Source organism: Mustela lutreola, chromosome X (genome assembly GCF_030435805.1).
Source record: "Mustela lutreola isolate mMusLut2 chromosome X, mMusLut2.pri, whole genome shotgun sequence".
Taxonomy (NCBI): Eukaryota; Metazoa; Chordata; class Mammalia; order Carnivora; family Mustelidae; genus Mustela; species Mustela lutreola.
The window spans coordinates 75,493,580-75,510,522 of record NC_081308.1 but is presented as its reverse complement, the minus strand read 5'-3'; the positions used below and the strand labels follow the sequence as shown (position 1 = coordinate 75,510,522).

Genomic DNA, 16,943 nt, shown 5'->3' with positions numbered 1-16,943 from the left:
AGAGGGTTTCTCTAATATCTTCCATGCCTTTTTCGAGCCCGGCCAGAACCTTGAGAATTGTCATTCTGAACTCTAGATCTGACATATTACCGATGTCTGTATTGATTAGGTCCCTAGCCTTCGGTACTGCCTCTTGTTCTTTTTTTTGTGTTGAATTTTTACGTCTTGTCATTTTGTCCAGATAAGAGTAAATGAAGGGGCAAGTAAAATACTAAAAGGGTGGCAACAACCCCAGGAAAATATGCTTTAACCAAATTAGAAGAGATCCAAAATCGTGAGTGGGGAGAAAAGGGATAAAAAGAGGTTCAAAAAGGAAGAAAGAAAAAGAAAAAAAAAAACAAACAAAAAGAAAAGAAAAAGAAAAAAAAAAAGAAAAGAAAAGAATTTTTAAAAAAAGAAAACACCTAAGAAAAATGTAAAAAAATATATATATATTAGATAAACTAGTAAAAAATCGTTAAAAAAGAAAAAGGTAACAGTTAAAAAAAAAATTTTACCCGAAGGCGAGAAAAAAAAAAAATGAAAAAGAAAAAATTAAATTAACTGCAAGACTAAAAAAAATCACAGGAAAAAAGCCATGAGTTCCGTGCTTGGCTTTCTCCTCTTCTGGAATTCTGCTGCTCTCCTTGGTGTTGAAACCGCACTCCTTGGTAGGTGAACGTGGTCTCGGCTGGATTTCTTGTTGATCTTCTGGGGGAGGGGCCTGTTGTAGTGATTCCCAAGTGTCTTTGCCCCAGGCGGAATTACACCGCCCTTACCCGGGGCCGGGGTGAGTAATCCGCTCCGGTTTGCTTTCAGGAGCTTTTGTTCCCTGAGCGCTTTCCGTAGAGTTCCAGAGGACGGGAATACAAATGGCGGCCTCCTGGTCTCCGGCCCGGAGGAGCCGAGAGCCCAGGGCCCCACTCCTCAGTGTGCCCTCAGAGAACAGCGCCCAGTTACTCCCGTCTGCTTGACCTCCGGCCGCGCTCCGAGCTCACCGAGCCTGCGACCGGTTCAAGGTAACACGGAGCTGCGAGCTTACTGTCAGCTCTGTCTCTGTATCCGGCTTTCCCGTTCCAATACCCGCAAGCTCTGCGACACTCAGACACCCCCGATCCTTCTGTGACCCTGCGGGACCTGAGGCCACGCTGACCCCGCGTGGGCTTCGCCCCGGTTTAGCCTCTGGAGCGATGTCCCTCAGCGGAACAGACTTTTAAAAGTCCTGATTTTGTGCGCGGTTGCTCCGCCGCTTGCCGGGAGCCGGCCCCTCCCCCCGGGGTCTATCTTCCCGTCGCTTTGGATTCACTTCTCTGCCGGTCCTACCTTTCAGAAAGTGGTTGTTTTTCTGTTTCCAGAATTGCTGTTCTTCTTCTCTTCGATCTGCCGATGGATTTTCAGGTGTTTGCAATCTTTAGATAAGCTATCTAGCTGATCTCCGGCTAGCTGAAGCAGTCTCAGCTTGCTACTTCTCCGCCATCTTGACTCCTCCCCTTCCCCATCACTTCTAAAGGGTATTTTCATTAGACAAAGAATTTGTAGTTGACAATTCTTTTTTTTTTTTTTTTCAACACCTAAAAATGGTGTCCTATGTGCCTCTGGCCATTAAGATTTCTGATGAAACGTTTACTGTCATTTCAATTGTTATTACCAATAGTTAAGATTTATCTTGCTCCTTTTGGAATTTAAAAATTATCTTTAGTTTTAAGAAGTTTGATTGATTTGTCTGGGCATGGATTTCTTTGGGTTTATCCTGTTCGGGCTTTCATCAACTTTTTGAATCTGTACTTGTGCTTTTTGCTAATTTGGAGAATTTTACACCCATAATTTCTTCAAATACTTTTTCAGTTCCAGACTCTCTCTTCTTTCTTTCTAGGAATTTTATGAAATGTGTGTTAGATATGTCTTCTATTCTTACAGGTCTTGGAGGATCGTTCAATTATTCTGCAATCTATTTTCTCACTGATGTCCTGATAAAGTACTTTCTTATTGTTCTGACCTCAAGTTTACTGATTCTTCATTCTCTTCTTTCCATTTTGCTTTTTAGTCCATCCATTGAGGTTTTTCTTTTTCTTTTTCTTTTTTTTTTTTTTTTAGTTATTAAGCTTTACAATTCTAGAATTTCTATTTAGTTATTCTTTATATCTATTTCTTTTCTGAGAGTTTCTGTTTTGCTGCTGAGACTTTCTATTGTTAGGTCTGTTTTTAAATTTTTATTGAAGTATGTTTATGATGGCTGCTTTAAAATCCTTGTCAGACTATCCTAACAGTTCTGTTATCTTGATGTTGTCATCTATTAATTGTTTTTCTTATCAAGGTAAGATAGATATTCCTGCTTCTTAGAATGACTATTGATTTTTTTAATTGAAACCTGGACATTTTGAGTATTATGTTATGACTCTGAATCTTATTCAAATCTTCTGTTTTAGTAGATCTGATTTGATACCAAAAAAAAAAAAAAAAAAAAGAGCACATGGGGGCACTGCCTGCTACTGCCAGCTGGGGTGGAAGTCTAGGATCTCCTCTCAGCCTCTGTTGACACCAGTCAGGGAAGGAGCTCCTTGTTTTTTCTGGGCAAGGGTAGAAAATGTGGTTCTCTTTTGGGACTTCATCAAGATCAAAAGCTTCTGCACAGCAAAGGAAACAGTCAATAAAATAAAGAGGCAACCCACGGAATGGGAGAAGATATTTGCAAATGACAGTACAGACAAAAGGTTCATATCCAGGATCTATAATGAACTCCTCAAACTCAACACACACAAAACAGGCAAACATAAAAAAATGGGCAGAAGATATGGACAGACACTTCTCCAATGAAGACATGCAAATGGCTATCAGACACATGAAAAAAATGTTCATCATCACTAGCCATCAGGGAGATTCAAATTAAAACCACATTGAGATATCACCTAGAATGGCCAAAATTAGCAAGACAGGAAACAACATATGTTGGAGAGGATGTGGAGAAAGGGGAACCCTCTTCCACTGTTGGTGGGAATGCAAGTTGGTTCAGCCACTTTGGAGAACAGTGAGGAGATTCCTCAAGAAATTAAAAATAGAGCTTCCCTATGACCCTGCCATTGCACTCCTGGGTATTTACCCCAAAGATACAGATGTCGTGAAAAGAAGGGCCATCTGTACCCCAATGTTTATAGCAGCAATGGCCACGGTCACCAGACTGTGGAAAGAACCAAGATGCCCTTCAACGGACGAATGGATAAGGAAGATGGGGTCCATACACACTATGGAGTATTATGTCTCCATCAGAAAGGATGAATACCCAACTTTTGTAGCAAGAAAGATGGGACTGGAAGAGATTATGCTGAGTGAAATAAGTCAAGCAGAGAGAGTCAATTATCATATGGTTTCACTTATTTGTGGAGCATAACACATACCATGGAGGACAAGGGGAGATGGAGAGGTGAAGGGAGTTGAGGGCAATTGGAAGGGGAGGTGAACCATGAGAGACTATGGACTCTGAAAAATAATCTGAGGGGTTTGAAGGGGCGGGGGGGTGGGAGGTTGGGGGAACCAGGTGGTGGGTATTAGAGAGGGCATGGATTGCATGGAGCACTGGGTGTGGTGGAAAAGCAATGAATACTGTTACGCTGAATAGAAATTAAAGAAAAAAAATTGTGGCTCTCTATGAGGACCCCACTGATTTCACCTTGGTTTGGATGTAGAGGGGTGTCTTTTTATTGTTCCTGAGTTGGCCTTCACTAACACTGCAAGGTGAGTGGCCTCATTTCTATTGCACAGTGTTGAAAGTTTTGACTCCTCTTTGAGAAAACTCAGATATCACCCCAGCAGGGAAACAGAGCAGTGTATAATTACTACTAGATAACTTGGAAGCCTGGGTTCCTTTCATACTCTCAACTGAGCCACAGTGCTTGGGGTCTCATTTTTTCTTCCTGGTGGGGATGAAAGTCCTATCTCTCCACTCTGCCTTCTCTAACACCAACCTGAACAACAACCTGGCAAGTGATGTTGGTGAACCTTTTCAGAGCCTGTTGAGGGAGAAAGTCCAGGTTCCCTTCTTGGTCTTTGATGGTTTGGGTGGCAGTATAAATTTGAAGGTTATTTTCTGTGGTGTTTGGTTGGAATAGAGTGATTATTATCTAAAAGGCTTCTGCCTTGCTATTTTCATGGTCCTTTGGCTAGAGAGAGCAGGCTTTCCTAAAGAATTTTGTTGTCTGCATCCAGTGGTGTTTCTGGGTTACTGACTTCTCCAACACTAGTCTGTGATACATGAAGCAAAAAGAAAACCCAGGAACTCACTTCTGTGTCATTTTGGGGGTCACAATGTTCCTAACCAGACTTCCCTCTTCTTTCCACCTTTCTGAGTCTTTTCATGTTTGTTTTATACATAGTAATGTCTAGGGCTTTCAGTTATACTTATAAGGAATAGGGGAAAGTATTTCTACTCCATCTTTCCAGAAATGAAGTTGACTGTTTTTTAAACCATTTTTTAAATAAGCGAGTTTAATCTAGTAAAAACACTTTTCTCACTCTTCTTTAAAATTTGGGATGTTTCTATACTTCAAGGTTAAACTTAGTATTATATTCCTCTCATCTCAGGAAAAATCCATACATTTGGCAGCACACTTAAAGATATGCATTTTATTATTTGAAGTTTGACTGCCTCATATTTTCTAACCTTTAAATAAAGAATAAAAGCAAATTTAAGAATTTGCTGACAGAGTTCTGTCTTATGAGAAAGATGATACTTCATCATGGAAAAAATAATAGACTCTTTTCTATTATATAGTTATGATGTCTTCAGAAATACTGATTAGATTACTTATGCATGTTATTGACAAAATGCCTTGTATCAGTATTCTAATATTGCTATACAAAAAATAAAACTGTTAATAAGTTTGCTTATGGTAATGGAAAAATAAGACTACTATCACTTATATCTACTGTTTATAAATGCAGTAAATACAAACCATCAATCCTTTTCTTATTCCAGATGAGGGGTATGTCTGATAAATCACTCCGGCTAGTGCTGTCCACATTCAGCAACTTACGGGAGGAGCTTGGACATCTTCAAAATGACTTGACAGTAACATTTATTTTGATTTTTCTTTCCAAAGCCTTCCTAGTTCCTAACTTCCTAACATAAAAATGAAGTCATTTAGTCTACATTTCAAAATTTAATACAATGCAATAATATGCTCACCCAGATATACTTATTTTCTTGAAACAATTAATTGAGGTTGAAAGAGGAGATGAGAGCTCTCCAATGTAAAAATAAAATAAAGTTCGGTATATACTTATTTAGTTTACCACTAAGGTAATTTAATACCTATAGCCAGGAAGTAGCCTGAAAAATTAGAATAATCTAACTCACTGAATGGGAATTTCCCTTTTTTCTGTAATAATAAAGCACACTCTGAATTTCTGTGAATACATGACAACATCTTCCTCCAAGAAGTTAACCTTTCCAATTTTTCATTTTGTTGGTGTTCTTGATGCCATCAGCTAAATACATTTGGAATGCCTTCCATATAATAAATAACTCCCTGAAAACTGGAGTGGGTTATTTCATTTCTGGGGCCGGATAAAAACATTTAGATTCTAATTTCAAAATTCACCACCTGTTGGAGTTAACAAGGAGTCTCTGTAGGTTCAGGCAAAACATTAAAATATTTGAAGGTTTTGTTTCATTGAACTTAGAATGAAATCAGTTCATCAAAACTTTTCTAAGAATGCAGGTTTTTAAAGTTTCATCAATTTGGATCCTATATTTTGCTTGATTTTTTAGAATTCTGTTTCATCAAGCAAATGCAAGTGAAAGAAGTGCTTATTTAAGCCTTCCAAAGTAAATTAGTCTTTGTATTATATAACTGTTGACAAGTTTCTGTAATTCTGAATCTTAACAACTAATTTTGCTTCTAGTCACTGGAAAATGACAAGGTTAGACTTGAGAAAGATGTGGCATTCAAAGAAACTCAAATAAAAGAGTATGAAGAACTTTTAGCATCAGTGAGAGCAAATAACCACCAGCAACAGGTAAGTTGATCTTTTCATCGATGATAAGCTAGATTAATAGTTTTTCAAATGCAGAATTACTGACACACTGAAGTATGATACACAATCCAGACATAATTAAAATGCAATAGCTGGAACAATGTATTCATATAAGAATTGAGTGGCTTGGATTATTTCCATTGACTTAAAACTCTCTCACAGAAACAGATAACTTCATATACTTTAGATATAAAGTATATACTAATCCACAATTATCTGTGCTGTTGGGTGACAAGAATTGTATAAATAATGAAAAGTTAAGTTCATTCATTCCTTTAATCTACTAATGTGTTGATAAAAAAAAGTTTTTGTTGGTCTTAAGACATGTTTGTGCAGTGAATAAGCAAATTAACCCTAGAAATACTCTCCAGATGTCTGAGCAGAGATGACTTCTAAGAAATTGAAATGAGTCTCTAAGGCTGATCCGTTCCTAATCTTCATTCCCATGACAGTCTCAGTTTTATCTGTTTCCACATAAATAACCAGGTATATACTCATATCAGTGACTACTAGAAGGAAAAATATTGTTGAAGAGTACCAAGGGTCAGATTGAAAAATTGAAACATTGAAAATTTGCCCAGTCTTGATGACTTCTCACTCAAGCATATCAGACTAGGGGCAAGAATCACTTTCATGGTTGATTGAACTTATCATTTAAGGGTAAATATATAAGAAAACTGAGCATGGAAAAATATTTGCTTTATTTCATTGAATTAATCAACTAAGAGAGCACTCTCCTCCAAAAAAGAAGAATCCTATTGTCTTACTTATTTGTGTCTTCTTTATAGCAAGGACTTCAAGATTCAACCTCAAAATGCCAAGCATTGGAAGAAAACAATCTCTCTCTTCGACATACACTATCAGACATGGAATATAGACTAAAAGAACTGGAATACTGTAAGCGTAATTTAGAACAAGAGAATAAAAATCTTAGAATACAGGTATTAATATTTTGTTTTAAATATATGTTATTACCCTAGTTATACCATTGTATATATATATATATATATTATTCCTTTTAAGAAAACACATGGTGGGGCACCTGGATGGCTCAGTGGGTTAAAGCCTCTGCCTTCGGCTCAGGTCATGATCCCAGGACGAGGCCCGCATGGGACTCTCTGCTCAGCAGGGAGCCCGCTTCTCTTCCTCTCTCTCTGCCTGCCTCTTTGCCTACTGGTGATCTTTATCTGTCAAATAAATAAATAAAATCTTAAAAAAAAAAAAAAAAAAGAAAAGGAAACACCTGTTGGGGCACCTGGGTGGCTCAGTTGCTTAAGCGACTGCCTTTGGCTCAGGTCATGCTTCTAGAGTCCTGGGATCAAGTCCCACATCAGTCTCCCTGCTCAGCAAAAAGCCTGCTTCTCTCTCTCCCTCTGCCTGCCGCTCTGCTTACTTGTGCTTTCTATCTCTCTGTCAAATAAATAAATAAAATCTTAAAAAAAAAAAAAGACATGGACTTCTTTCTGATATCTTAGATGTAGTTATGTCTCATCTCACTGCCATTTGAGATGTATAGTGCAATTCCTAAAAATCACTCATATTATTTCAATGTCTCATTTAATCATGTAGTTTCATCTAATAATAAATATTATAATATAATATGTATGTCTTTCATAACAATCTAGTTACAGAAAGTTATTTTGCCTTACGTAGGTTTCTGAGACTTGCACAGGCCCAATGCTGCAGACAAAAATGGATGAGATTGGGAACCATTACATGGAGATGGTAAAAAACTTAAGAATGGAGAAAGATAGAGAGATCTGCAAGCTAAGGGTATGTTGATCCTACAGTACATAAATACACAGGTCAGGACAAATTTTCTAATAAGATAATGATGGTTTCAAATTTAAAGTTACAAGGAAAAATCAACTGAAGGTAGAGTCAGGAATATGACATAGAAACATTTGTTTAAATATATATTACTGTGTGTAGAATATTGCTAAATTGTTTTCTAATTTAGGTTAATCAAAATTAGGGTGATATTTGTGAGATTAAATGTACATTGCCTTATTTTATAATTCTAGATTAAATTGACTAACTCTTAATTACTGATCTCTAAATATAGTTAAATATACTAAAATATTTAATGGAAAAACCAACCGTAGATTTTTCTCTCCAAATACCACTGTAGAATTTTTTCCAAAAACCAAAATGATACAAAATACAATCTGCTCAAAAGCCCACTATGTTTTCTAGCAGTTTTCCTTCACTTGTTTCTTTTTTATCCCAACATTACTTATAACACTTTAACTTAACAGCCATCTATGCACACATGATGTAGTAAAAAGGAAAATGGGCAGGATTTGGAATCAGAATACCTGTGTTGGAGTTGCAGCTATGTTGCTGACTAGTTGTAGGGCTGTATGTAATGTAATCTCTCTCTCTGGTAATCTCATTTACCTGTTTTGTAAATAAAGATTTTCATAATATTTCACAGGGCTGTTGTAAGAATTGAGATAAATCATGCAGGAGGAATATTTTGTGAAATGAAAATCACAATATAATATTAGTTACTAGTGAGTTTTCTTTAATTAGTATTTGAAGGAATCTAAAGTACCTATTTTCTTAGCTTTATTTTAATTATTGTGGCTTAGGACTGTTACTTAAGTAATGCCTAGCCCAACAGTAAAAGGTATCTTTAAAAAATGAGAAATGCCTAATTGGCATTTTTATTCGTATTTTATATTCATCAAACTCTACAAAAGTTTACAACAATTGGGACTTTGTTCTTCATTTCTTAACTTGGTGTCTGACTTTATGTCACCGAACCTCTTGAAACTCAATTACCTATCTCATAAATCAGATTTATAATAATTCTCCTTTCTTTTAAATCACTAGACTCAATTAAATCAGTACCAAAAAGATGTTTCAAGAAGAGAAGGAAGTTGCAGTGACTTCCAATTCAAGCTTCATGAACTGACAAGCTTGCTGGAAGAGAAGGATTCCCTTATAAAGCGTCAGTCAGAGGTAAGAAAGGAAGTGGTAGAGATGGAACTCAGCTAAGTATGATAAATACTTCCCACAGACTAGAGAAGGACACATTCCCAAAACTCATTTTATTCATGAAATAGAATATAACTGACTGTGAAGAAGTGGAAGGTTCATATTTTAGGATATATAATTTAAGTGAAACCAAGAACTGAAACAAAAAAAAAGAGTGTTATTGGGCATTTATTATTTTTTAAAGATTTTTTTGAGAGAGAGAGAGGAGAGAGAATGAGGAGGAAGAGCTGCAGAGGGAGTGGGAGAAGCAGACTCCCTGCTGAGCAGGGGGCCCAATGCAGGACTTGATCCCCGGACCCTGGGATTGTGACCTGAGCCCAAGGCAGACAGACCCTTAACCAACTGAGCCATTCAGGCATCCCATGCATTTAATATTTTTAATGTTATATCTCATTAGCAATGAAACTTCCAGAAAGACTGTGAGGTCTTTGCTCTTTATTATTAGTTGCTTCAGTGAAGGAATGTGTTATATTACTCTCTGTATCTGTAGCATATGGCCCAGGATCTGTTATAAAATAGGTACTGAAGGAAGGAACTACCAAAACATTGTGGCTGATGTTATACCCCTGTTATTGAACTAATGGTGCTTATAGTAATGATCTGTGGTAACCTTCTGCTAGGAAACAATACCTGCTTCCATACTGAAGTTTCAGTACTTTTCTGCTATGACTATACTTTTCAAGCTTCCTAGGAAAAGAACTTTCTCATCTTTATCTTGAGAATCAGGCCAGTTCAATATCATGATATCCCTTAAATATAGAAATCCTATACCAGTTAGTGAATTCTTGACCACGCATATTATGTAACTTATTAGGTACCATGAAGCAATAGTATATAGTTTTCAACAGGTAGGATTAGAACATTGTCATGTCCAAGCTAAAAAGGAAGGGAAAAAGTATTCTTAGTAACCTTGTTAAATGATCAAACATACTTCTTACCCCATATTTCTACTGTTTTCAAATAATTGTATTGTCTTTTATTTGTAAGGAACTCTCAAAGTTGAGACAAGAAATATTTTCATCTTATAACCAACCCTCCAGTGGTGGAAGGACTACTATTACCACTAAAAAGTAATGTATTTTAAAATGAATTTTGAATATGGCTTTAGTTATTACTTAATCCAAGTTATAGCATGTTTAATTGATACATATACCCTAAGACAGAGTTTGTTCTGTGGTACAGTAAATCTACTGAAGGATGAATATTTACAAAAAGACATAGCTATTAATGGTAAACAAAATTCTGTAGCACAGTTTTCCCATATTTACAATATATCAAATACAATGTATGTGAAAAACAAATAATTTGTTGTTTACCCAACCATTTGAGTTAAGATTCTTTCAGTTGCACATGACAAACCCAGCTTCAACTGGGAATTATTTAATTCACTTAATTCTTGTTGTTTGATGTCCAGATGGATTTGTGTGCTCAAAATACATGTTCAGAAATATGTCCTTCTTTATCTTTGGCTCTGCTCTTTCCTATGTAGACATCATTCTTAGGCATCTCCCTTCACAGTGACAATCTGACAACAGCTTTACATCCCAGCTATTTAGCAAAATGAAATAGAAAGTGGCCCTTTAGGAATAGGTTGAGCAAAAGTCTACTGTGGATATTTCATATAAATGATGTATATAAATATATATATATTTCATATAAATGGAATACAAAATGTGGTCTTTAGTGACTGGATTCTTTCACTTTGCATAAGGTTTTCAAGATACATCCACATTAACATGTGTCATAACTTCATTGTTTATTGTTACTAAATAATATTATATTTCACAGATATGCAACACTTTACGTATATACCTAGAAGTGGGATTGCTGGGACACATGGTCACTCTGTTTAACTTTTTGAGGAGTTGCTGAACTGTTTTCCAAAGCCGCTACACAATTTAACATTCCCACCAGCAGTATATTGAGGGTTCCAATTTATTTCCATCCTCCCCAACATTTGTTACTGTTAATCGCTTGGATTATAGCCATCCTAAGAATGGGAGGTGGCATCTTCCTGTGGTTTTCACTTATATTTCTCTAATAATGTTTAGTATTTTTTCATGTGTTGATTGACCATTTATAGATCTTCTTTGGAGAAAATTCTTTGTCCATTTTTAAATTAAATTTTTTGGTTTTTTACTGTTGAATTTCAAGAGATATTTATATATTCTATATACAAGTCCCTTATCAGAGATATGATTTTGCAAATATTTTCTTCCATTCTATGGGTTGCCTTTTTACTATCTTGATAGTATCATTCCCAGCACAAGTTTTTAAATTTGAGGAAGTCCAATTCACCTATTTTTTCTTTTTTCTTTTTTTTTTTTTTTACCTGTGCTTTTGGTATCATATTAAGAAACTGTTGCCTAACCCAAGGTCGTGACAATTTGCACCCATGTATTCTCCTAAGAGTTTTATAGTTTTACCTATTACATTTAGATCTATGAACCATTTTGAGTTATTTTTTTCTATGGTATGAAGTAAGAGTGCAAGTTCATTCTTGTGCATGGGGCTACCTGGTTGTCCCAGTATCTTTTGTGGAATATGCTATTCTTTCACCCATTGAATTAACTTGGCATCCTTGTCTATAATCAAAAGACCATAAAGGTAAGGGTAAATTTGTAGATTCTCAGTTTTACTCCATTGATCTATTCATCTGTCTTTATGCAAGTACCACACTGCCTTAATTACTATAGCTTTTTTAGTTAGGTTTGAAACCAGGAGTGTGAATTTTTGAACTTCTTTTCAAGATTGCTTTAGTTATTTTTGGTCCTTTGCTTTTCCATATGTATTTTAGGATAAGCTTATCAAGAGATTTCATTAAATATGTAGAAAACACTGGGTATTGTTGCCATGTTAACAATATTAAGTCTTTTAATCTATGAGCATTGGATCCCTTCCATTTAGATCTTTAAATTCTTAAAACAGTATTTTGTACTTTGATTGCATGAGTCTTATACTTCTTTTTCTTATATTTATTTCTAAGTATTATATTTTTTGATTGTACTATAACAGAATTGCTTTTAAATATTTTATTTATTTATTTGACACAGAGAGATCACAAGTAGACAGAGAGGCAGGCAGAGAGAGAGGGGGAAGCAGGCTCCCTGCTGAGCAGAGAGCTCAATGTGGGGCTCAATCCTGGGACCCTGGGATCATGATCTGAGATGAAGGCAGAGGCTTAACCCACTGAGCCACCCAGGCATCCCAATAGAATTGTTTTTGATGTTACTGTAAATAGACTTCTTTCTTTTTCCTTTTTTATGTTTTATTTTTTAATTTAAATTCTAGTTAGTTATCATATAGTTTAGTATTAATTTCAGGAGTAAATGCAGTGATTCATCTCTTACATATAGCAGCCAGAGCTTTAATTTGAGTGTAGTTGACACACAATGTTATATTAGTTTTAGATGTATAATGCAGTGTTTCAACTTCTCTTTATGTTATGCTGCATTCACCACAAGTGTAGCTACCACCAGTCACCATGCAACACTATTACAATATCATTGACTATATTCCTGATGCTGTGTCTTTTATTCCTATGACTTATTCATTCCATAACTGGAAGCCTATATCTCCTACAGACCTTCACCCATTTTACCCATCCCCCAACCACTTCCTTTTTGGCAACCATTGGTTTGTATTCTGTATTTATAGGTCCGATTCTGCATTCTGTTTATTTTTTTGTTACTGTTCTTGTTTAGGTTCCATATATGAATGGAATCAAGTGGTATTTTTCTTTCTTGGTCTGAATTTTTTCACTTGGCATAATACCCTCTAGTTCCATCCAGTTGTTGTAAATGGCAAAATCTGATTCTTTTTATGGCTTAGTAATATTCCATTATACATTTCTTCTTCCTTATCTATAGACACTTACTTTGCTTCCATATCTTGGCCAAATAATGCTGCAATAAACACAGGGGTGCACATATCATTTTAAATTAGTATTTTTGTTTTGTTGGTTAAGTACTCAGTAGTGGAATTATGGATCATATGGTATTTATATTTTTATTTTTTATGGAAACTTTATGCTGATTCCCAAAGTAGCTGCACCAATGTATATCTCCTTCAACAGTATATAAGGGTTCCTTTTTCTCCACATCCTTGCCAATACTTGTTATATCTTGACTTTTTTTATTTTAGCCATTCTGATAGGTGTAAGATGTTATCTTATTGTGGCTTTGATTTACATTCCCTGATGATAAGTGATGTTGAGCATCTTTTCATGTGCCTGTTGGTCATCTATCTGTCCTCTTTTGAAAAAGAAGTTTCTCTGCTTTTGTTTTAAACAAATTGCTGGTTTTTAGATGTTGATTTGTATAAGTTCTTTATAAATTTTTGATGTTAACCCTTTATCAAATATATCATTTGAAAATATCTTTTCCCATTCAGTAGGTTGCCTTTATGTTTGTTGATGATTCTCTTTGCTGTGCAAACTTTTTTATAACTTATTTTTGCTTTTCTTTCCCTTGCTTTCAGAGACATACCTAGAAAAAAATTTGTTATAGCCAATGCCAGAGAAATTACTGCCTGTGTTTTCTTCTAGGATTTTTATAGTTTCAGGTCTCAGTTTAGGTCTTTAATCCATTTTGAGTTTGTTTTTGTGTATGGTGTCAGAAAGTGGTCTAGTTTCATTATTTGTGTGTTGTTGTCCAGTCTTCCCAATACATTTTGTAGAAGAGACTGTCTTTTCCCCTTGTATATTCTTGTCTCCTTTTTCATAGACTAATTGACCATGTAAGTGTGGGTTTCTTTCTGGTATCTCTATTTTTTTTCCCATTGACATATGTGTCTGGTTTTGTACCAGTACCATAATGTATTGATTATGTACTTTGTAATGTGTCTTGAAATTTGGAATTGTGATACTTACAACTTTTTTTCCCCCTAAGATTGCTTTGGCTACTTGGAGTCTTCTGTGGTTCCATAAATAGTTTAGGATAATTTGTTTAGTTCTGTGAAAAATGCTGGTTTTATTCTTTTAAGGGACTGCATTATATCTGTAGATTGCTTTGGGTAACATAAACATTTAAAAAATATTAGGGGTTCCAATCCATAAGCATGGCATATGTTTCCATTTGTTGTGTTGTCTTCAGTTTCTTTCTTCAGTGTTTTATACTTTTCCAAGTGCAAGTCTTTCACCTCCTTAGTTAAGTTTATTTGTAAGAATCTTACTCTTTTTGGCACAATGAAAATGGGATTGTTTTCTTAATTTCACTTTCTGCTGCTTCTTTATTGGTTTATAGGAATGCAGCAGATTTCTGTACTTTGATTTTGTATCCTGTGACTTTACTGAATTCATTTATTACTTCCAATTATTTTTTGAAGAGACTATAGTGTTTTCTAAGTATAGTATGTTGTCTGCAAATAGTGAAACATTTACTTTTTCCTTACCAATATAGACACTTCTTATTTCTTTTTCTTGTCATCTGTGGCTAATACTTTCAGTACTCTGTTGAATAAAAGTGGTGAAAGTGGACATCCACATATTGTTCCTGGTCTTTAAGGACAAACTCTCAGTTTTTCACCATTGAATATGATGTTGGCTGCAGGTTTTTCATATGTGGCCTTTATTATGTGAAGGTATGACTTCCCTGAACACATTTTCTGAGAGTTTTACTCACGGAGAGACGTTGAATTTTGTCAAATGCATTTCCTGCATCTACTGAGATGATTATATAATTTTAATTCTTTCATTGTTGATGTGGTTTATCATGTTGATTGCTTTGGGAATATTGAACTGTCTTTTCATCCTCACAGTAAATCCCAGTTGATCATAGTGAATGATCCTTTTGATGCACTATTGAGTGTGGTTTGCTAACATTTTGTTGAAGATTTTTGTATTTATGTTCATCACAGATATTAGCCTGTAGTTTTCCTTTTCTGTGGTGTCTTTTGTTTTGGTGTCAGAGTTATTCTGGCCTCATAGAATGTATTTGGAAGCTTTTCTTCCTCTTTTTGGGGGGAATAATTTGAGGGGAATATGTATTAATACTTCTTTTTTAATTTAAATTCAATTTAGTTAACATATAGTGTTTTGCTAGTTTCAAAGGTAGAATTTAGTGATTCATCAGTTTCATATTACACCCAGCTCTCATTATGTTGTGACCTCCTTAATGCCCATCACCCAATTACACCATCCCCCAACCCACTTCTCCTCCAGCTACTCTCAGTTTTCTTCCTATAGTTAAAATCAAAAAGTCTCTTATTGATTGTCTCTGTCTCTGTTTTTATCTGATTTTATTTTTCCTCCCATCTCCCTAAGTTCATCTGTTTTGTTTCTTTAATTTCACATGAATTAAATCATATGGTATATGTCTTACTTTGACTGACTTATTTCACCTACCATAATACACTCTAGTTCCATCCACATCATTGCAAATGGCAAGATTTAATTCTTTTTGATGGCTGAGTAGTAGTTTTTGGTATTTCTTTATATATATCTATATAATGATATATATGTTCTTTATACATATATATCTATTATATGTAATAGATATAGATAGATATAGATAGATATCTCCACATCTTTTGATCCATTCATCTGTCAATGGACATCTGGGCTATTTACATTTCTATAGTTTGGCTATTATGGACATTGCCTGTATAAACATTGGGACGCATGTGCCCCTTTGAATCACTATGTTTGTATCCTTTGGGTAAATACCTAGTAGTGCAAATGCTGGGTCATAGAGTAGCTCCATTTTTAACTTTTGAGAACATTCCATACTGTTTTCCAGAGCGGCTACACCAGTGCATTCCCACCAGAAGTGTGGGAGTGTTTCCTTTTCTCTGTGACCTTACCAATATCTGTTTTCCAAGTTGTTAATTTTAGCCATTTTGACCAGCCTGTGGTGACATCTCATTGTGGGTTTTAATTTGTATGTCCCTGATGCTGAGTGATGTTGAGTATTTTTTTTTTTTTTTTATGTATCAACCATTTGGATGTCTTCTTGGCAGAAATGTCTATTCATATCTTCTGTCTACTTCTTGACTGGATTTTTTTTGGGTTTTGGGTGTTGAGTTTGATATGTTTTTTATAGATTTTGGAAACTAGTTCTTTACCTGATATATCATTTGTGAGTATCTTCTCTCATTCAGTAGGTTGACTTTTAGTTTTATTGATTGTTTCCTTTGTTCTGCAAAAGCTTTTTATCCTGACAAAGACCCAATAATTGATTTTTCCTTTGTTGTGCTTGCCTCTGGAGATCTGTCTAGCAAGATGTTGCTGCGGCTGAGGTCAAAGGAGTTGCTGTCTATGCTCTCCTCTAGGATTTTGGAAGACTCCTGTCTTACATTAAGTTTTCTCAACCATTTTGAGTTTATTTTTCTGTATGGTTTAAGAAAGTGGTCCGGTTTCATTCTTCTGAATGTAGTTGTCCATTTCCCAATGCCATTTGTTGAAAAGACTGTCTTTTTTCCCACTGGATATTCTTTTCAGCTTTGTTGAAGGTTATTTGACCATAGACTTGAGGGTCCATTTCTGGGTTTTCTATTCTGTTTCATTGGTCAATGTGTCTTTTTTGGTGCCAATACCATGCTGTCTTTATGATCACAGTTTTGAAATACAGCTTGAAGTTTAATTGTCATGCCTCCATCTCTGATTTTCTTTTTCAACATTTCTTTGGATATACAGGTTTTTTTCCTGGTTCCATGCAAATTTTAGAATTGTTTATTCTAGCTTTGTGAAAAATGCTGGTGGTATTCTGACAAGGGATTGCATTGAATGTGTAGATTGCTTTGGGAACCATAGACATTTTAACAATATTGTTCTTCCAATCCATGAGCATGGCACATTTTCCATTTCTTTTTGTCTTATTCAATTTCTTTCATAAGTGCTCTTAGTTTTCAGAGTAAAGATCTTTACCTTGTTGGGTAGGTTTATTCCTACATATCATATGGTTTATGGTGCAGTTGTAAGTGAGGATCTATTC

The 16,943-nt window shown here is 35.3% G+C and overlaps 1 protein-coding gene across 1 annotated transcript in view; it reads left to right on the top strand.

Annotated features, from left to right (window-relative positions):
- The window catches only part of POF1B (POF1B actin binding protein), a 130,530-nt gene that overhangs the window by 102,853 nt on the left and 10,734 nt on the right, over positions 1 to 16,943 (top strand). The window contains exons 9-14 of the mRNA XM_059156811.1: positions 4,949 to 5,041; positions 5,878 to 5,991; positions 6,798 to 6,950; positions 7,663 to 7,782; positions 8,848 to 8,976; positions 10,000 to 10,082. Coding sequence (XP_059012794.1) covers positions 4,949 to 5,041; positions 5,878 to 5,991; positions 6,798 to 6,950; positions 7,663 to 7,782; positions 8,848 to 8,976; positions 10,000 to 10,082 — 692 coding nt within the window. The remainder of the gene's footprint in view (positions 1 to 4,948; positions 5,042 to 5,877; positions 5,992 to 6,797; positions 6,951 to 7,662; positions 7,783 to 8,847; positions 8,977 to 9,999; positions 10,083 to 16,943) is intronic.